General features: G+C 36.6%; 1 protein-coding gene across 1 annotated transcript in view; it reads left to right on the top strand.

Moving 5' to 3' along the window:
* Positions 1-1,559: 1,559 nt before the first annotated feature.
* LOC149542650 (ribosomal protein S5 domain protein) overlaps positions 1,560-22,176 on the top strand; it is a 92,838-nt gene continuing 72,221 nt past the window's right edge. Inside the window, exon 1 of the mRNA XM_089797536.1 lies at positions 1,560-1,990. Within this exon, the coding sequence (XP_089653662.1) occupies positions 1,715-1,990 (276 nt within the window). The 5' untranslated portion in view covers positions 1,560-1,714. The remainder of the gene's footprint in view (positions 1,991-22,176) is intronic.

Here is a 22,176-nt window from a genome sequence, read left to right as displayed (position 1 = left end):
AATAAAAATGGTAAATACTTGGTCAAGTAGGGCTATCTTTCTTTGGTAAATGGGGTAACTCTAGTGGCAACAAGGGAATTTGATTTTTGTTGGCATGATTTGGACCCTCCAAAGGCAAGTGCATTCTTATGGCTTGCTTTACAAAACTGAATTCTTACTACTAATAGACTCCATAGACTGCACATTTTAGAAATCTTTATGTGTGTAATGTGTGGTCGTGTTAGAGAAGATGCAAATCACCTTCTCCTTATGTGTGAATTTGCACATGAATGTTGGTATAGAATCATGAATAGATTTGGATGGGTAGGCCCGGTTACTAGCTCACTATCTTGTTGGTTAAGGGGCTGACCACGTATGCACATGAACTCCTTTTTTGCTACAATTTGGAGCATTGTCCCTTCTCTTGTGGTGTGGGGCACTTGGTGGGAGAGGAACAAGAAGATCTTCAGAAAATAGTTTACAAATTTAGATAAAGTTTGGGAAGGCATTGAAAATTCCATCTCTCTACGTGTTAACTCATATGTTACGAGGACAAAAAATCTATCCTCCACATTTTCCTCATTTGATTCCAATGTTCTAAATTGTTGGAAACAAATTTCCATCCCATTTAGAGGTGTCTTGGTTGGCAGGTCATCCAAAAAGGAAGCAAGATATTAGGCTCGCTGGAACTATCCTTCTATCTCTTACGTGAAACTTAATTTTGATGGGGCATCTAAAGGAAATCCTGGCAGATCAGGAGTAGGCTGCGTCATTCGTGATCACTTAGGCAAAATTCAAAGGGCTTGCTACTCTAAACTACCAGATGACTCTTATAATTTGGCTAAAGCACAAGCTTTATTGGAGGGCATTAAAATGGCTCTAGATATAGATATCACTAAGATTCACATTGAAGGTGATTCACAAATTGTGACTTCAGCTCTATCCTCTTTCTCCATTGCTTTGTGGGAGATCCAATACGTTATTGGGGAAGTTTGGAGGCTTCTCCCTAGATTCCAATCTTTCAAGGTTTCTCACTGTTTCAGAGAAGCAAACCAACTTGTTGATTTATTTGCTAACAAGGGGGTTGAGTTGAATCAAGGATCTAGGCTCATTGATGGCGCGAGCTTGAATGTTACACTTAAAAATCTTTCTTGTTAGCTAAGTTGGCATTTGAACTGGTCTGCGAGTGTAGATATTGTCAAACATCTTCATGGTTGGGAATATTTTCTCATTTTCTTTTGTAATAGGGCAAAGATATTAAGTTTTCTTTCTGGCTGCTTCCTCCTTAAACTTTGGAACCATATTTTATTAATAAAGTATGATAACTTGCCACTTTTCTGAAAATAAAATAAAATAAAAAATTCTGATTTATCTTTGCCTCTCTTCATTAATAAACATACCATATAATTCTAATTTTTCATATAACTTTTTTAATTTAATAAAATTCACAATAATAATACTGAACTTTTTTTAATCTTTATTCCAAACTAATATTTTATCAACCACAACGTGGTGTGCTAAATTCGTGGAACAAAAAAATCGCGATGCTTAAAAAAAACTAAAAAAACAAAATACCGGGTAGAATTGAAGATTGAAAGTTACGGGCAATGGAGAAGTGCGCTCGCTTTCAGAAGCAGGCAAGGAGCAGTTCCCTGAGTTCAATTTCATCGAGATCCTCTGCAACAAGACAAACTTGAAAATCAGTGAGAGCCACGCTTTGCAGTTATGTTCAACCATGCTCGTCCGTCTGAACAAATCGATTGGGGGAATCAATATCAATATCAAGCAGAAGCCTTTCAAACTTCCCATTTTACTTTTATCGGCTCGCTACGGGGCCTCACGATCCTCTAAAAGAGTGGAACCTTCAACCTGTCCAAAGTCGCAGAAGGGGGAAATTTATACCACTCTGCAAAGAAAAGCCAGCACAGAGCTGGAAATTAAACGCAGTAAATTCGTGGCTTTGGCAGCACCTGTTTCTGACGAAGAAGCTGCATTTAGTTTCTTGAACCAGGTTTTTTCCCCCTTTCGTATTTCCAGGGCATCTCAATTCAGAAAAAAGCCGCAATTCCATTCCATTATTAGGTGTTAAATAATGTGCTTATCAAATACTGGGTAAAATAGAAATTAAGATCTCCAAGCTTTTATATTTTATTTTGTTTTGATGAAACAGTACTGTATAAATAAGCAAATCAAAGTAAATAAGTACAGGTAACCTCAAGTCTTCGTGTAATTGCTTATGTACAATTGTTTCTTCAATTTAGGTAGCTAGAGTGTTGTCCTGTGCATTTTTTTTTCAGGAAAGAAAAAGAACAAATTGGAATCATTGAAAATAAGCTTCGAGGAAAGGGGACTGAGAAATAAGAAATTGCAGATAAATGACATGTGGCTTCAAATCTTTCTCTCCTTTTACTTGCCTTCAATTTTTAATTTTTTTCCTTTTATGTTTTATTTGCAACAATAATTATAAAGAAGTTCGTATATTAATAAAATATACAGTGGTTAGCCCACTTTTGCTTTAAAAAAATAAAATTATAAAAAAGTTCATTTAGGGATACTCTTTAAGAGGACTGCTGAAAAATAAACAGCTAAATGTTATATCCATGGAGCCATCTGCTCCGCAAATTGCTGTTCAAAAAGTTCAGTAGTGATTACTTGCCAAAATAAAGACCTGCCTTTAGCCTTATCATTTAAAAATTAGCCTTCCACTAAACAGTGGAACAGATTGGTCAAATTGGGAAGCAAATTATCAAATGTTTGAATCATTTGCCATTGCTTTAAAAGCTCGAACTGCCAACACCTGGTACAAATGCCAGATTAAACCCTACCCATGGTAGGCAGTCTGGCCATGCCATGAGTCTCCAAGGAGGTGCTCACCACCAAGTCAACAATATCCCCCTCAGCATTGACTTAGCCTTAAATACCCACTGAAGGGAGACTTGAACTTGTGACCCAAGGCTCTGATACCAACTGTTGAAATCATTTTCTGTTATGTCAGAAGTTCGAACTATCAAGGCCCGATACAAATGCCATATTTAACCTGGCCCAAAGTAGGTGGTTAAATCATGTCATGAGTCCCCAATGAGATGCTGACCACCAAGTTAACATCAAAGTGGTCGCAAAAAGGAAACAACCACAACATAGAAAATCCCTTAAAAACGTGAACAAATGTCTACTGCTTCAGATATTCAAAGTATATAAAAACATGTATGGAATTAACCAGCTAAAGCAATAAATTTGGCAGTAGAAGGGGCTCTGTATTATTAAGGCTACTCTAACCTCCAACAAGCAAGTCCTTTTCATTATCCATTGGCTCCCAACTGATGAGAGTGGTGGTTTCTACCTCCTTGTGGTATTCTTGTGGCTGCAAATCTTGAATGGCAGATGGTAGAAATTGATAACCTTTGGTGGTAAAATTGTGAGAGCTAGGTGAGAAACTTGCATTTGCCTTTATAGGGTACCTGCCCTTATTCTTTTGTGGACTTGGCTGTTAGGAATTGAACCTAGAAATTAATGATAAACAACAATAAGAAAGAGCCAAAATTGAAACAATAAACACCAAAAATATCTTGGGAAAACCCTTCTAGAATGAAGGGAAAAACCCAACCACACAACAAAATATTATTTTATTGATCATAAAAATGTTCAAGTATACAATGTCCTTCGCTTGATGTGATATATATAACAAAATACCGAAGGTCTCTTGAGTTTCCCAAATATGACTCTTTATATTCAAATACAACTCTTCGAATTTCCATGCCTCAATGCATGTTGTATGGCACATGTCTTAAAATTGTATATTACAATTTATCATAAATGTCTTTTCAGATGAAGGTGACCATAATGGTACTAACACTTAGAGATAAAGATCTCTATCGCAGCTACAATCTACAACACTCCCTCTTAGCGAGAGAGATCTTTAGCTGAACAGTCAGTACACAAAGCTGCAATCAAAATGTCAATGATAAAATCTAATCACGTAGGTCCTATAAGATTCATGGAATTACTCAACGTGAAAACCCTGTAGAAACGCAACTGGCTTTCATCACAGACTCTATGTGTGTGATGTTGTCACGGAATTTCTCAACATGATACTGAGAGAACAATTTACTCATTGTTAATAATCATGGAATCACTCAACATGATAGGCTTGTAACAATTACACATAATCATGGAATCACTCAACAAAACTGCAATATTACAATCAACTTTCATTATGGACTCAACGTGATGCTGTCATTGAATCTCGCAACATGACAAGTTAGGTTTACAACCAACATTTTATCATGGACTCTCTCAATGTGATACAGTCATGAACACTCTCAACATGACTTTCAACTCATATCATGGAATCTCTCAATGTGATGACATTATGGACTCTCTCTACATGATGCTCACTTATGAATCTCTCATAAGTGAAAGAGTTATCAGGTTGTCCTTACAACTTATTATTAATTTCATGTGAATATTAGCTCATAATCAACAAGAAAAGAAATCACAGCTGAAACTCTTTTCCAACAAGAGTCTCAAATTCTACAATACCAAACATGAATAAAAAATTGGCAGGGATTCCATAAATACTCCCTTTTAATCAAGAATTATTTTGATCACAACAATAAGAAAGAGGATGCAACCTTCCTCTCAGGCTGAGCATCTCCCTCTAAATATCAAATCAACATTCCCATCTCATAATTAGTTGCATCCTTTTCTTGCAACCAAGAGTTATAAAAAAACAATATTATTTCCAAATATATAATCATGAACTTTACAAAGATAGAATACTTCATTATGTTGGTGTCAAACCATAGTCTAATTTCTTGGGAAACACATCTAGGAATCAAAATTCATGAGATTAATACCATCATCTGATGCTTCCTGCACTTTAGTGATAGTTCTATGTTTTAACCATAAAGTAAGCAGCTGAAGAATACCTTGCAATCTATCATCTCCCCCCTTCTTTTACTATTGGATGAAACATATACTGTTACATCTGCAATAACATATTGACTGATCACAGCAGGAACACTTGGGAGTAACAAGAATCTTGTGCATGGAGTCCACATACGGTCCAGGGTATAGTGTCCACTTCAATAACCCAAGTTAAAAAAATGTTCAAGCAACAAGAGGAACGTTTGCATTTGAAGAACTAAGGGACTCTAACTTCAGTGTCAAGTGACACACAGGAATGCAAAGAAACCAAAATCAAAAGAGTTTTGTTCTCCAATCACAGTATCTCATAGATGGACGATAGATACACAAATGTGCCATTTCGTAATCAAGAATTAATGCACCCTGTATGAGGAGATGGACATCTAAATGTTACAAACTCAAGGATAGCTGGCAGTTACTGGGAATGGGCCGTTACAGAACTCTTTGAGTTCTTTTAATAAGCAATAAAAATGAAGGAAATCTTATCTTTAGAAACCACCATCAAATTCTTTTCAAACCAAAAGAAAAAAATGTTAAAATCTCTGACAGCATACAATAAGATGATATCAATAATGATGTCATTCGAGAAATATAATCAGAAGATGTAATCCACATAGGCAAATAACATGTAAAGTAAAACTTATCTGTCATCCGAATATGCAGACAAGCACAAATATCCTGATACAAGGTCGTTTGAAATTATTATGTGATCATGACTTATCATTTGTATAAAAGAGACGGACGGTTAGCATGTCATTCAATTTCTGAATAGACACATTGGCATTAATGATTTACTGTACTGGACTGAGACATTTGGAAATCCATTTTGAAAAGAACCCTTTGCTCCCAATGAATGTTGTTTGTGCTAATCTGTACTGTATCTGATTTGTATTGTTGACAAAGCCACTTTGAGTGTAAAGCAATACTTATGTTGCTTAAGCTCAAGAGCTTCATATTGCCCTGTCTTGCACATCTGTTTGTCTTTGAGCTGTTTGCTGAATGCATCACAGGAGATTGGGAAGCAATCCAGAATAATAGCAGACTAAAGATTCATCAAGATATACATTACTTCTTGCTCCGAATGGTGGTTGTGCCTATTGTTAGCTTCAAATCAACACGCTCCTGTGACGCCCCAGACGCTTAATGCACGAAGCTTCTGTAACTTGATCATTAGACCTTCACCAAAAGATGTAGTGTGAAGAGTAGTCTCAAATTTCTTTGTACATAGTTCAGGGTTGCGTCCATTTGCAACAATTTGAATTGTAGGCAAGCAAATATGGAGGCCATCTTCCGTATCATCCTCAGCTCGTGACAGAGCAAAGAAATCACGTTGACAAGAAGTTTGAAGTCACGAAATTAGATACTGACAAGAATGACGCTTAATCTCTTCTTGAATATTCAAGACAAGAAAGGCGTCAACTCCCTGTCACAACTAATAATTCAATGCATATACACAAATTAGAGTTGATCACACAGGGCAGTTCTAAGAATAGACTCGATATTTTAATACAAATCTCTCAAACGTACAAGCTCTGGTAAATACTCAAATATAACTGAGAGCTGCTTAGATTTTTTAGATAAAAATTATGATCTCAATTAGCCCATTAGATCAGGCTCATTCTTGACTAAACAAAATACACAAGAAGACTGTCAAGCTCCTGGACATGATGAGATGATATCATGTTGAGATCTAGATGGAAAAAATCCGTACATGAAGATTTAGAGAAGACTATCTGAAACCATCATAGATATCAGATCTCTAAAACACAACCCTCTCAAATTGCCAAGGAAAATACAGAACTGAAATATAAAACCCAGACTAATGGACATGAGAGACTTCTTTCAATGCTGTTATCTAGACCTCTCTCTGATACCATGCTAGGAATTTAACCCAGAAATCTCTGATAAACAACAATAAGAGAGCCAAAACTGAAACAAAACACCAGAATCACCTTGGGAAAACCCTTCTAGAATGATCGGGAAAACCCAGCCACAACAAAATACCATTTTATTGATCATAAAAATGTTTAAGTGTACAATATCCTTCGCTTGATGTGATACATATAACAAAAGGAGAGACTCTTCACATTACAATGGAAGGTCTCTTGAGTTTCCAAAATATGACTCTTTTAATGCAAATACAACTCTTTGAATTTCCATGCCTCAACACATGTTGTATGACACATGTCTTAATAACTAATATTATAAATTTATCATAAATGTTCTTTTCAGCTGAAGGTGACCATAACTCTATTAACGCCCAGAGATAAAGATCTCTATCGCAGCTACAATCTTCAACATTGCCCATGTCATTGAGAAGATATAAGAGAGTGGTAAGCAGAGAATGACCATCTCCTTTGAGGAATAGCAGGCAGAGACTAGTAGAAGGCTGTTTGATTGGGAGCAGGTAAAAACTTCTTTGGCAGCTTTGTGTGCAGTACCAAGAGCACTTTCAGTTGCCATGCTAGTTCCCTTGGAAAAGGAATTGTTACAAGGAGATGAAGAGGGTGAGACCTTGAGAATAGTGTAGGGTATATTCCTCCTGGTGGTCCATAAAAGTTTTAATGCTGAATCTCTTAGGCCACTTATTAGCTTGGCCATGATTTTGCATGAGCAGATTAGAAACCATTAGTGACTTGGAGTGAGGGGTAAACTTGGAATCAATTACAATATTTATTATTAGCACATATAGTAGCATTCTCATCATCTGAAAATTGAGGTACATAAAAGATTGTCCAGCCTAAAAACATGTCATTGTTGGGAAAATTTAGGTAGGAATTTGGTCCCATGTCTAGCAAACGTTATGCTAGGTAAATGAATTTGGCCTAAGATAGTGAAAGGAATCATGAAGCCATTGTTAGGCCTTTTGCGCTTGAGTGAATAACCAAAAAAAATGAAAAAGTGTTTTATGTTGCTGACAATAAGGGTGTCTGGGGTAAAAATACCAAGATATGTTAATTAATTGCGCTTATTGGAAGACCCTGGTAAAGCAAACACTAGGAGAAATACACAATCGTGGGATGCATTATTGCTTTTCAAACTATTTGGAAGCACTTGGACCAAATAAAAGATGGAGATGAAAGAGATCATCTAGAGTTTAACTGTAAATATCCTTCTTTAATCTTTCCCTAGCGTAGTCATTCAATCAACTGTATTTTTCTGTTTTGTCTAAGCTGGCACTGCTGTTCAAGTGCTTTGCATAAATAGAATTTGCTTAGATGACAAAATATTTGGAACATAATTGCATATTGAATACCGACAATAGTATACCCACTCAGGTTTCAACTAAATTGGAAAATATGCCTTCTTAAACTATCAAAGCAGAAAATTATTTCATAATCAGAATATCATTCAATTTAAAAGCTTAATCTTGAAATAAGAACAATATTGAATATTGAGCATATAACTTATTCTAGTATATAGTGGTTTTACAAGCATCAACATTTAAACTTAAAAAGAACCTGTCACAAAGGCTCACAGCTCTTTATTGATTGCACAAGACTTGCGATTGGAGAGAGTTTGGAGACTAATATCTGCTGAGAACTGACTGTTGTCTCTTCATTTCCCACACAACATTAATAGTAATAAAATTATGCCTGGCAGGTTTAACAGAAGCTATGCACGACACAGATATATCTCAAACAATGATGAGTCTTCTAAATTGATGCCCTGGAAGTATGCATTTCACACCAAACAAGGAACCACTCCTATAATTCCTTCCTCATGAACTTAGAAAAGTGTTTGTTTAATTCCACCCAGATAGCAGTGCTTGAAAGAAGACTCGCAACCTTATTCAGTGAATTTTCTTTCAACTGCCTGAATAATATTTTCCACTTGACTTTGTATTTTCTAATGTCAGGAGCAGAAAAATTGGATGCCTGCCCACAATCTTGATTTTGACCTTCAATCTACAATATTCTCGACAATATATAATCGCCCAGTTCACAAGAATCTTAGCGATTATTAATAATATAAATGCTTTCTTATTGTTGAACACTAAGTTACACGGGTACCCCTCCCCCCCCTCCGGACTTTGAACTGGTTCGAACCGGTTCGAGATTCTGGTCTGGTTCGACCAAGGTTCGCCTAGGGTTCGATTTTCGAATCCTGGTTCGAACCCGGGTGGACCAGGCTGGGAAAATCGAACCAGGTTCGAACCCAGCCAAGAACCCGCCCACGGACGCGGAAATAAAGTTATTTATTTGCATTTTTTAATAATTTTTGGGGTCCACGTACCCTAAAAAGGTGTTATGAATTGGTTTTTTGCTCTCTCATAGTCATTTGTTGTTTCTAAATAGGTTGTTTTGCCTTGAAGGAGAGCACATAAGTTTTTGAGCAAGCATCCGGTTGTGCAAGGAGGAGTTTGAAGATTGACTTGTTGGTGTTCTTGAAGTGTTTGTGCATCATTTGTACACATTTGCAAACTTGCAATGGCTGGAAAAGGACCAAGAGGTAAGATCTTATTCCATTTACTATTGTTTTGTTCTAGTTTTTCCATTTTTTTTTCATTTCTCTTTCAATCTTCATATGTTCTAAGTTCTTGAATCTTTTCCATTATTTCAAAATTCGTCATTTTCTTGCATATAGATTATGAACATATATCTAATTAGTAATTTATTGCCATAGGGAAAGGTTCGAAAGTAATGTCATCTACCTCTTCATCAATAGGCAACACTGAACAAAGAATGGAAACCAACTCTGATTCTCCTCTATGGAAGTATATAGACATTATAAAACCCATTCCAGGAGGTGGTGCATTCCGTTGGAGATGTCGAGGATGTGATGTAGAAAGAAATAGTTCTTATTATCGTGTGGTAGGCCATCTATGTGGTTATACTGGAAGAGGAGTAAAGAAATGCCCTGGCAAAAATGGTGTCCCTATACCAAATCACACCGTGTTAAAATATATTGAAGAGCATGAGGCAGCAGAAGAGAGAGAAGGACACAGGGCAATAGAACTCGGTAGTAGTAGCAATAAAAGTAAAAAAGCTAAGGGAATGCAGCCCCCCTAAGATGTTATTGTACAAGACCATCCCTTCTTCAATACTACAATGGACACTGACATTGAATCTGTCCCCATTGTACACAAAAGAAAGGGGCCAATAGAAACTTCTTTTCAAAACAAGGCCCGGGATATTGCTGACATTAAGGTGGGAAGATGCCTCTATGTAAATGGGTTGTCTTTTAATGTTGTCCGCTCTCCGTTTTGGAAGGACATGTTGAGGGGTGCCAATGAAGCTCCAAAAGGGTATTGTGGCCCCGGTTATGAGAAAGTGCGCACCACCTTGTTGGATGATGAGGTCCAATGGGTTGAAAATCAATTGAAGCCCATAAGGGACTCATGGGTTGAGACAGGGGTGACAATTGTTTCAGATGGCTGGAAGGATTCTAGGAACCGTCCCTTGATCAATGTCCTTGCGGTTTCCCCTAAAGGGGCAATGTTTCTGAAAGCGGTGGATTGTGAGGGCAAAGTAAAAGATGGGCCATTTATTGTTGATATCTTAATTGAGGCGATTGAACAAGTGGGTGCAAGAAACGTTGTCCAAGTCATAACGAACAACGCAAAGAATTGTAGAGCAGTAGGTTTGTTGGTTGAATTACGATATCCACATATCTTTTGGACACCTTGTGCAGTCCAGTCACTCAATCTTATGCTACAAAAGATTGGGAACCAAATTGAGTGGATCAAAACAGTGTATGAAGAGGCTGAGGACATACAAATGTTTGTCACAAACCACCACATGACTCAATCTCTTTTCAGGAACTACTCAAAATTGGAGCTATTGAAGGTAAATGAACTTGAACTCAAATTAGTAATTTAATTTTTAATATTTGACAATTTCTGATTTTTCATATTTTACTTGTGCAATTGCCAATGTGTATACTTTTCTTAGTTTTCTAAAATATGTATCTAATAGTTGTTTTTTGCTCTAATTTATGTCACAAGTTGTTGAGACCCGTTTTGCATCACATATAATCGTCTTAAGACGACTTGTGCAAGTGAAAGATGCACTTCAAGGTATGGTAATCAGCAACAATTGGGGTGTATGGAAGCAAAAGAACACTGAAAGGGCAAACAAAATAAAGGATAGGCTATTGGTTGACTCATGGTGGGAACGTGTGGAATATCTCTTTAAGATCACCGAGCCCATTATGAGCATGCTTAGGTACACTGACATGGATAGGCCTTGCCTTGGAGAGATCTATGATGGCATAGACTCAATGATTGAGAAGATCAGGCAAGTTATAAATGAGCAGGAGCAAGATCCGCAAGAGACCTTTTTCAAACAAGTGCAAAAAATTATTGATGAAAGATGGAACAAAATGACCACCCCATTACATTTGCTTGCCTATGCCTTGACCCCCAAATACTATAGCTCACAATATTGTGATCTACTAGGAAGGTTGCCACCATACAGAGATATGGAAGTGTCTGACGGGTACCAGGCAGCATTTAGAAGAATATTTCCTGATGATGATATAAGAGATGTAATCATGGATGAGTTCATAGCATTTGTCAATGCTACAGGCCTAAGTAATGATGCTCTTCGTCATCGGTTCAAGAAGCATGCTCATGGTTGGTGGTACCTCCATGGCCAAAAATTCCGAACATTGCAGCCCCTTGCAATCAAAGTTATAGCACAAGTAAGTTTTATTTTATTTTTAAATTAGCTCACTTTATCTTCAAAAGAATTTTTTAATAAGATTGAATTAATTCCTTTTTAATTGCCTACCCTATGTTGTCTTTATAGGTTGCTAGTTCTTCTGCATCAGAAAGAAATTGGAGCACCTATTCTTTCATCCACTCGGTGAAGCGCAATAGGTTGCAATCAAAAAAAGCCGAGAACCTGGTATTTGTGCATAACAACTTGCGCCTTCTTTCATATAAGAGTCAAGAATACAAAGAAGGGGAGACAAAGAAGTGGGATGTAGATGCAGAGATTGCGGACTTGGATGCTTCCACTGCTGCGCTTACAATTGATGATTTTGATAACTTTGATGCCAATACCATTGTTGATTCTGCTGCTGATCCCATTGGCCTTGGTGCAAGTAATAGCGTAGGCGAAGAAGGAGGAGATGAAGAAGAAGATGAAGAAGAAGAAGATGAATATGAAGAAGATGAAGATGAAGAATGAAGAACTTAGAACTAGAAATTCAGAATTTTAATAGATTTTCATTCTATTAGTTACTGTTAAACATTGAACGTGAAACAATGACACTTGAACTTGATATTTTAAATGTTTTGAATCTTTCATCTTTGATGTTGAAGTTGATTGAATTATGTTACTATATGATGGTATGCTCACCATGATACATTGATATGTTATTGTTTATGCTGTTTTAAAGTTTTAAATGTGTTTATGGTACTATGCTACATTCTAATTTTAACTCATGCTTCATAAAAATGTATATATATATATATATTTTTATAATTTTTACATGTTTTTGTACTAACGAACCCAAACGAACCCAAACCCCTTTCCAAAATTTCGTCGAACCAGCGAACTGGTTCTCGAACCCGAACCCGGAACCGAACCACGAACCGGCAACTTAGGTTGAACATAAATATCAATGTTAAAGCTTCTTCATAACAATACTTTTAAGCTTACATTCTTGTATAACTGTACTCAGTCTGCAAATATTTTTATTATTGCAAATTATTCTCTTAGGGAGACTTCACAAATATGGTCCAGTTGTAGACTTTGTGATGAATCCATCCCTTAGGAAGAGTTAGGTTTTCGTCCAACCCTTTTGAAAAACTCCTGAAGGTCTTGGTCTCCAAACTTTTTAAAATTTTTGTCAAATCCACAACATGTCTTACTTCCTCCATGCAGCCACCTTATGGAGAACTCCAGGAAGTATCTAGAATATTGAAAGAACTTCATTTAATAATGTGACATTTCATTATATTTACTATTTTATTATTATTTAATTAAAGCAATTAATATCATGTGATCATTTGAATATTTCATTTATTTTTTGAAAACTTAATAAAAAATAATTTAATCAATTATCACCTTAAAAATTGGGGGCATTACTGTACTCCTGGCCCAGGCATTGCTTGTCCTCAAACGATTCTCTGCTACACCATCAAGATCCTAAATTAGCTTATGAAGAATACTATATCACTCTGCTGCTGCGCATTGCGCAATCAAAATTATTGAAACCTGCAACTTTGTCTTGCAAGAGAATTCCCATGGTTATGCTTATCCACTCTCCTTCCAACAATGTCTCCTCATAATCCCACCACTTCATACTGTAGATTGAAATTTGATTAAGAATATCTTGCATAGTCATGAGTTCTTGTATACTCATCCATTCTACATGCTCCAATATGCCCACCATAGATGCATAATAGATCGAAAACTCATCATAAAATGTGGTATCTGAAAATTCTCTTTAATTAACATTGTATTCACTCCTTGGAAAATGAATCGGTAAGGCTATCCCCTCATTCACTTTGTGATCATTCATCGCTGTGACCGTCCTTGCTGCTGCTATTTGTGGTGCTTCATCTGCCAAGGCCTTAAATATTATCTTTTTCCCTACTTTATAAACTCCAACTCCATCTGCTGCGAGTCCCGAGTGCATCATCCTAGAGATTACAACCATTGAGTAGCTAATATGATATTGGAAAAAACAATCTCAATCATGTAGAAGTCATCAATTTCAATGCTCATCTGTGGTACCCTCTTGTTGTGCTTCCTTTTAAACACATTAGCCGTCAGACACAAAATCCTGTAAAATCTTTTAGTGGCAATCCTCCTCTTGCTACCAAGCTATCACTCACAAAATTGTAAGGTGCACCACTATCCACCAAACATGTCATTCGCTGTTCATTAACCACACCTCTCACTCTAAGTGACTAGTACTTAGAAGATAATAAAAGTAAGGCTGTAGCGGCATGTGCTAAGGCTGCAGTATCTCGCTCCTCATTCATCTGTGGTACCCTCATGTTGCATTTCCTTTTAAACACATTAGCCGTCAGATGCAAAATCCTGTAATCTTTTAGTTGGAATCCTCCTCTTGCTACCAAGCTATCACTCACAAAATTGTAGGGTGCACCACTATCTACCAAACATGTTATTTGCTAACCACACTTCTCACTCTAAATGACTAGTACTTAGAAGATAATAGAAGTAAGGCTGTAGCAGCATGTGCTAAGGCTGCAGTATCTCGCTCCTCATTGCGGCTCTCGAAAGCATATCAATAACTTTGATATAATGCAATTTTCCTTTTCTGTGACAATTATGGTCAAGCACTCATAGCTCCTTATGCACGACTCATTCTTGCTCTCAAATTCCAGCTTCTTATCATCTTCCTTACTTGGCTTGGATAGGACTTTGGGCTTGTTGCTAAGCAGATTGGTCACTGACCCTGTTTACCCAAAAAGCAATGACAGCCGTGCGAACAGTAGGAGAGATTGTAATAAACCACAACCTTCCTCTGTGTGTGAGAGGGGCAGCTCCCTCGTATGATGGGGGTATTTGTATTTTTGTGTACTTTTCCCTTGAAAGTACATAAAGGAAGAAATATAAAACTAAAATAGGATGAACAACAGAATCCCTATTGGAAGACATACAAAGACCAACTAGGATTCCATAATAAATAATAATTACAAAGAGATTATCAACAAATATGTTTATCCATGCAATGGTGATAAACAAAGAATCACAAATCTTGACATATGAAGAGATTGCCTACTTTAATGCTTTCAAACTAAGATACCAGAGCCTGATTGTGTATCATTACATCAACTAGACAAATTATCAGTGTCTTACATATATGCATAAAAAGGCTGCCACCTTAACATACGAAAAGTCAACAACAATAATACAAGAACACATTTAGAACAAATGAACTTAACTGCATTTTTCATTATCTTTAGAAATTATACCATTCCCAAATTCCTTTCTGTAGATAGTGTTAACATAAAAGTTCTTCAAAACATCTTTGAAAATTTGTCTGAGTTTTCCCTCTATGCTATGATGAATGTCCCTACACTGTTCCAAAACTCCATTATGTGCATAATTTGCAATTACTTCATATCTTTCCTTTGAAATGACATATCTTCAAAGCATTCTGTTGAACCATTGAAGTGTGTGTTAGAAATAGGAAATACTGAGAGGGGGGTAGGGGTGAATCAATATTTCACAAACTTTTGCCCAAAACTGGATATCATTAACAACTTTTTAATTTGCACAAGAAAGTAAACTAACTACGCTGAACATTAAACAATTCCATACAATAAAGTAACTCATAACACCATATCTTGTTAACTAGGGAAACCCTGGCTAAGGGAAAACCTCGGTGGGAATGTTACCCACAAAATGATCCACTATTCAAAAGTATCTGGTTAAAGATATTGACCTTATTAGGAGTCTATTACATTCGTATAGTATCTTGGTCCTTGTTAGAAGCCTCAACCCTGTTAGGAGTTGTTATATACAAATTACAAATGTATGCAAGATGATGCCATTGTCCAAACATGCAATGTACAATGAAGTTCTTCAGTACAAAAGATAGTTACAAAAACCTTTGCATTGTTGTTGATATCTTCAATATCTGATATTGCCTTTATTGCTCTTCACAAAACTTTATCACAGATTGCATAGTTACAAAAACCTTTGCATTGTTGTTGATATCTTCAATATCTGATATTGCCTTTATTGCTTTTCACAAAACTTTATCATAGATTGCATTCCTTTGATCATACATCAGAATTCACATTATACACAATTTCATTCAATCACACAAACATTACACTTAATTTCGCATTTGCAATCTTTCTTTTATATCTTGCTATTTCACAAATATTTGCTCTATCGACCTTCATACCTTTATTACACTAAATAAAATAAAAAATTAACTCTTGCTGACTTAGGGTTAACATCTAGGATATTGTCCATCATTAGTTAAGTAATTATTTTGTAAACAAAATAATCCCTTAACCCAAAATAGTTATTTCCTTATCTGGTCTGTTCCGCTTGTACAATACTACAACTGGTAAAACCATTATAATTCTGTTCATACTGTACGTACAAATCTGCGCTCTTGCACTCGTCATCATGGCATACTATAGTATCTCCAGGTAATTGCACATGTGCCAATTCTTCCTCTGTGAACGGTGCGGATCAAAACTTTGACTGGTCTGACAGATAAACTGTGTAACACTTAGACAATTTTCTAAGTCCATATCCCAAAGCTTTATCCTAATAACTTGCTCACTTCATATGATTTATATGTTGCCATAAGTGACCACATCATAATGACTAACCTAGCCAGATTGCCAACGATCTTCCCCCCTTTGCCATTGATGGCAACATGTGGGAAAATTAGCCAAGTCTCAAAACAAAACTTCAAAAATTGTGGCCTTTACAAAATTCAAAAACTGTGGATCATCAATGTTTATACCATCTTTTCCTATAACTCCTTTTTACAATATTGCCCCCCCTTTGACTATAATCCTTTACTTTATTACTACTACCCTTTCATAAACATTATACATATATACATCTTTTCCTTATAACTCCTTATTACAATATTACTCCCCCATTGACTACAATCCTTTACTTTATTACTACTCCCCTTTTCATATACATTATACATACAATTTTCCTATACACTCACCCTTTGACATTAATGACAAAGGTGCCAAAGTGTAATGCCCGCCTGGAGATCTTTGGAACAAGGATAAATAAAAGCCAAGATATTTATTTAAAAACAACAAGCATGGAATTAAACAACATCAACATGCAATCAATCCTAAGATCGCAACGAAAGATTTAACCAACCAATCTAGGCAACCAACGAGTCTCCAAGCGTCACTACCAATCGACGCGCCCAATTGAAATACGAGAACAAAGACAACTACAAAACCTAGTATCTTTGATCTGTCAAAGCCTAGAAAGACGAGTAATCCAAAAGGGTACTCGAAACACCTAAACACGTTTCTTGAAAACCAATGGAGGTACCCCCTCTTTTTTGCACGGGAAAACGCAACCTCCAAGCTCGTGCGAGGAAGTACCTCTTCGGGCGAGGAAGTGTGTTGCGCCGTGTGAGGAACAACCTTCTTGAGTGAGGAAACACATGGGTTAGCCAGAAATTCTCTCAGCCCTGCTACGGAGGCTCGCGTGAGAGAATGCCTGGTTTCACACGAGAGAATGCCATGTATCGCATGAGAGAGTACAATTTCGCGCGAGCTTCCACTACGCTTCACATGTGAGAATGGCTTTCTTGTGCAAGAGAACACATTCTCGCACGAGGAAACCCTTCTCTAATGTGACAAAAGACAATAGCAAAAAGGAAAAACCAAGGACGAAGAAATAGAAAAAACAATTCCTCCACGCTGGGGAGTACTAGATCCACAAATCGAGGCTTGAACACTCGAACGCAAGAAACACTAGACGAAAACACAACTATCCATCTAATTCATAGAAACATATGAAAGCATGCAGAAAGCAACATCTCAATGTACATAAACAACTAAACTCGTGCGCGGTTACTCCCAACTGTAATAGCATCATGAGACCTCAAAGGCCCTAGCCATCCCCCGCACGTAACATCCCAAACTGCCAACTAGATAGTCGGAGCTGTCTTATGAGAGCGCCACTACTACATCGTAATAACATCATAAGAACAAGAAGATCTAACATGCTAATCCAACAAAGCATAGATACTCCAACTAATAGTGAATCACATCATCTAACAATATGCTAAAACATTTATAATGAAGGAATGCATCCATGAAACTAACATCATCTAAACATGATATCCAAGCAGTCCAATTAAAGCATAAATCACAAGGAAACATACTTCGGAAATCCGAATATACCTAGTGGAACATCAAGCATCGGTTGCAACTGGAAATAGACTCTCTGTACACTGGTCCCCAATAGTGGTATAGGTAGCTACGCCTCCCAACCACATGGAACCCATAGGTCCACTCCCTCCGTGCTGATGGAGATAGTGATTCAACCACAAACACACATAAAGAAAATGTCCATGGCTAACACTTACACTAGACAGTAAAGATGATTGCAACCAAGATCATGAGACAATGCAAGTACAATAGGTCCTGGTCAGACACTCTATGTGTCAACTTTGTAAGGACTATAGTGGAGAGTAATATGCTTGGTACTCCCAAGCTAAACCTAGTGTGGAAACACTCTCAAGGTACTTCCTTGAAGGCCATCACACTAGTGCGGAAACACTCTCAAGGTACTCCCTTGGAGGCCATCGTTGAGTGTCCTCGAAATCAAATTGCATGACACCCACCCGCGGATAAACCGTACAGGCTTGTACCCCAGGATCAAACCGTACAGAGTAACACATTTTAAGTATCTTAGTTTTATTACCTAGTTTATTTCTTTAGTTATCACTTGCTTAGAAAATTCTTCATGCCAACCAACTGGGAAATGGACACCAAGGTTGCAAGAGAAGCCCCTCCATTGTCTACCCGACATACCCATGCTCATCACATGATGAATGCCCGTAGGCAATGCATATTCCCAACCCAACCCCAATGAACATAACTCTACTGGAATCACCCAGGAGTTCGGGTCACGTAAGAACTGACAAACGCACGTGCACGTGCTCATGTGTGGGCACACCAACTTTACAAAGATCCTAACAAACAAGGGTTGGATGATAACACAAGCAAAATAACCCTCAACTGAATACAACTTGAGAGTATAGATGTGACACACATCCCAATGCAACATAAAAGTGCCACAGTGGTTGGGTTGAAATCCTACAGATAATCCAAATCCATGACCAACATCATGCCAAGAAAATCTGAGAAAATTGGGCGACACGCAGATCAAGGCGAAAACCTCAAAAACCCAACATTGACGAAAATCAATGAAAATAAAACCCATTCAACCTAAAGATGAATGAACCACAAAAATCCAATAAAAATCGGGTTTGAACACCGTATGTAAAAACGGCCAGCATAACAGTGCGAAACCCCAAATCCCCATCTTGAAAATCAAGGAAATGCTCATACCTGATCAACTGGGTAGAGCTAGCAATTAGAAACAGAGGAGAACACTAGTTCTCAACCTCCTAACATACAACTAATGGAAACGAAAGCAGAAACAAAGTTGAAACAACAAAACAAGAGAGCCCTACTTGACAACCAAAAGGGTAAAACAGGGATCTGAAAAATAAAATAAAAATCCTGTGGAAGTTGCCGAAAATCGCGACAATCCAAGGTCTCCCTGAGCTAGATTCAACAAGACCGATCTCGCGATGATCCCACGCCTATAGCTCCCACAACGAATAAAAACGCAATCCCACAGAAGAGGATTTGGAAAAAAACTCTCAATTTTCTTATTTCAAAAAGTGAGTTAGGAATAAAATTCCTTTTTGGATACTTATTCACTTTTCGAGTGAATAATAGATTAGGGTAAATAACTAGGTCTCCTAGTTAAACCAAAAATTGACCCAAACAAAAACAGACTATCCCAAGTAATTGGAATTCATCTACAACAAAGCTGTCAGGAATTAAATAAAATAAAATAAAGCTTGAAAAAATCCCTTAAACAAAAATCACATAATTCCTTAATAACTTTCGTGACAAATGCGAACCTCTAAATGCACAAACACACTCATGGGTCTAATCACATAATGCAAATGAGTCCGGATTTATTAAATCACCAGAGGGTTTAATTTAATCAATTAAATAGGATACGTCAACCATACAGTGACGACATTGGTTAAATATGAACAACTGAATCACTAACTCCATGTACCACTCCCAGGGACATAAATCTTGCATACTAAAACACACAATCAAGTGCAATTGCATATAATAACATAGTCCAAGCAATAAATGCATTAAATGACCTAATTTAACCATTTATTTAATTATATTGAAATAATCCATTTACATCACTCACTTTCGCATAAAGCATCACAAAACAAGAATTAAGTAAATAACCATAGTATCAAATCCAACATATAAATGAAATAAGAGAATATGTCCAAATACCGGATAACCAAATATCATCATAAAGCATATCGTCATCTCAAAGAAGGCATCATCATGTAGATATGATCAATTGAACAACATAGTAATCTAACATCTATGATGCTGGAAATCAAAGTATAACATCTGACCATCAGGTCATCTCAAATGTAAAAATAACATGAGTAACAAGTATCTCTCGAATCAAAATATAACAAGGTACAGACTGTAACCATGAGAGGCACTACACAAAGTCTATATTAAGTATATTTAACTAGATAACCTATAGGTCTGAAAGTGCAGACCGTACTACTTCTTCTTGTTCTAATATATCTTTAGGCTGGCATTAAGATTATATATATTTTCCTAAAGGAGCCGGCGACCTCTAAGGAAGCAACTTTATAATGCTTAACTAAACTAACACATTGTTAGTTAGATTTTATTATACTTATCTTCCAAGATCGCCGACTTATAGGAAGATTAGTTAATGCTAGTTTAGGAAGGGATATGTCCCTTTGAGGGACATACCCTTTAGTAAGGATATATAGGGAGGATATCGGTGCAGTTAGAGAACACAAAGAAACAATTAAGTCTGCTCTTCTAAGCACCAATATCCTGCGATTAATATCAGAAGATACTCTCATTCAATAAAAGGTTGATCCTTCCTTATTATATCAGCATTATAGAAGTTTGGTGTTCTTCACATATTACACAATTAAGGTCATTTCCTCAAGCAATATCATCATACTAATCTATTACAGACATATATAATTTCGGATCACATATAAATGTGTGAAACTTCTTATAATAATCAGATTATTAGAAGACTATTCTCAGCTTCCAAGGACTGAAGTAAAAGTCTGATTCAAAGGATACAAAATTTGCAGAATCTTTACATGGTACCAGAGCTCTAGTAGTCAAACCTAGGCTCTGCAAAATTCAATTATCAGACTCCATATGTCTCTAGCAACTATCTTCTATCTTCAATGGCATACACAATCAAACCCGAGGATAGGTTTGATGGGAAAGAGCACTTTGATGCCTGGAAATTCAGAATCATGATGGTGCTTGAAGAGAACAATGTAAAATAATTTGTTGATGGAGCATCCAAAAAACCTCTAGTTGAACCTCACAAATCTATCTGGAGCAGAGGAAATAGAAAAGCTATTCAAATCATCTTAGATGGAGTTAAAAATGATATCGTATCTATGCTTACAAAACATCAAACTGCCTTTGATATGATGAATGCATTACGAAATGCATATGAAGTAAACAATGCAACTAGGGTTCTCGCATTGAAAAGACAACTGAATCACATTCAGATAAAGAAAGGAGAATCGATAAATTCTTATTTCCTAGGAGTTGCCGGCATTAGAGATGAACTATCAAGTATAGGAACCACTATTAGTGACACAGAATTAACACTTATGGCTATAGATGGATTGCTAGATTCATGGGAGACATTTGCACAAGAAATAAGTGCTAGAGATAATCTTCCGGACTTTAATAGACTCAAGAACAATTGTCTTCAAGAGGAATCCAAAAAACTAAAGAAAGGAGGGAAACCGAAAACAGAAGATGAAGAACTTTGTGTTTTTAATACAAACTCCTATAAGGGCAAGAAGAAACATTTCAAGAAGAAAAAGAGAAATCAAAAGAATGGAAAACTCAAGAAAGATCTATCTAAAATAAAGTGTTTCAAATGTGAAAAATTTGTACACTACAGATCTAATTGTCCTGAAAATTTCAAACAACAAGCAAACTGTACAAATGTCATTAGGGAAGAAGATACTTATGATCTTGAGAACCGTGTTTTGTATTCCTCACTATCAAATGAAATTTCAAATAAAGCATGGGTAATTGATAGTGGATCTTCTAGACATATAACGGGATACAAAGAAACACTAGACTCTTTATCATAGAAGGTTAATGGTGAAGTCACCATTGGTGATAATTCAGTACACTCCGTTGAAGGAATTGGAAATTGTATTTTGAAACTAAAATCAATAAATACTCTTTTTCTTAAAGGTGTACTCTATGTACCAGGAATTAAAAGAAACCTAATCTCAATTACAACACTTGAAGATGATGGGCACAATGTTGCATTCGTGAATGACAAAGTATTAACTTGGGCAAAAAACTCCTCCATCAAGAAAGCAAAGTTAATTGGACAGAGAAAAGGATATTTGTATGAATTGAATACAAAATTTAGTCGATCTATTCAAGCCCTAGTTCATGAAGCTGCAGATATAAATAAAATATGACACAGAAGATTAGGGCATCTAAATTTTAAAACTTTA

This window comes from Cupressus sempervirens, chromosome 8 (genome assembly GCF_028749045.1).
Source record: "Cupressus sempervirens isolate cs-2001-9-10 chromosome 8, ASM2874904v1, whole genome shotgun sequence".
Classification (NCBI taxonomy): domain Eukaryota; kingdom Viridiplantae; phylum Streptophyta; class Pinopsida; order Cupressales; family Cupressaceae; genus Cupressus; species Cupressus sempervirens.
Note: the sequence above shows the minus strand (reverse complement) of the source record. Positions and strands in the feature narration are given on the sequence as shown.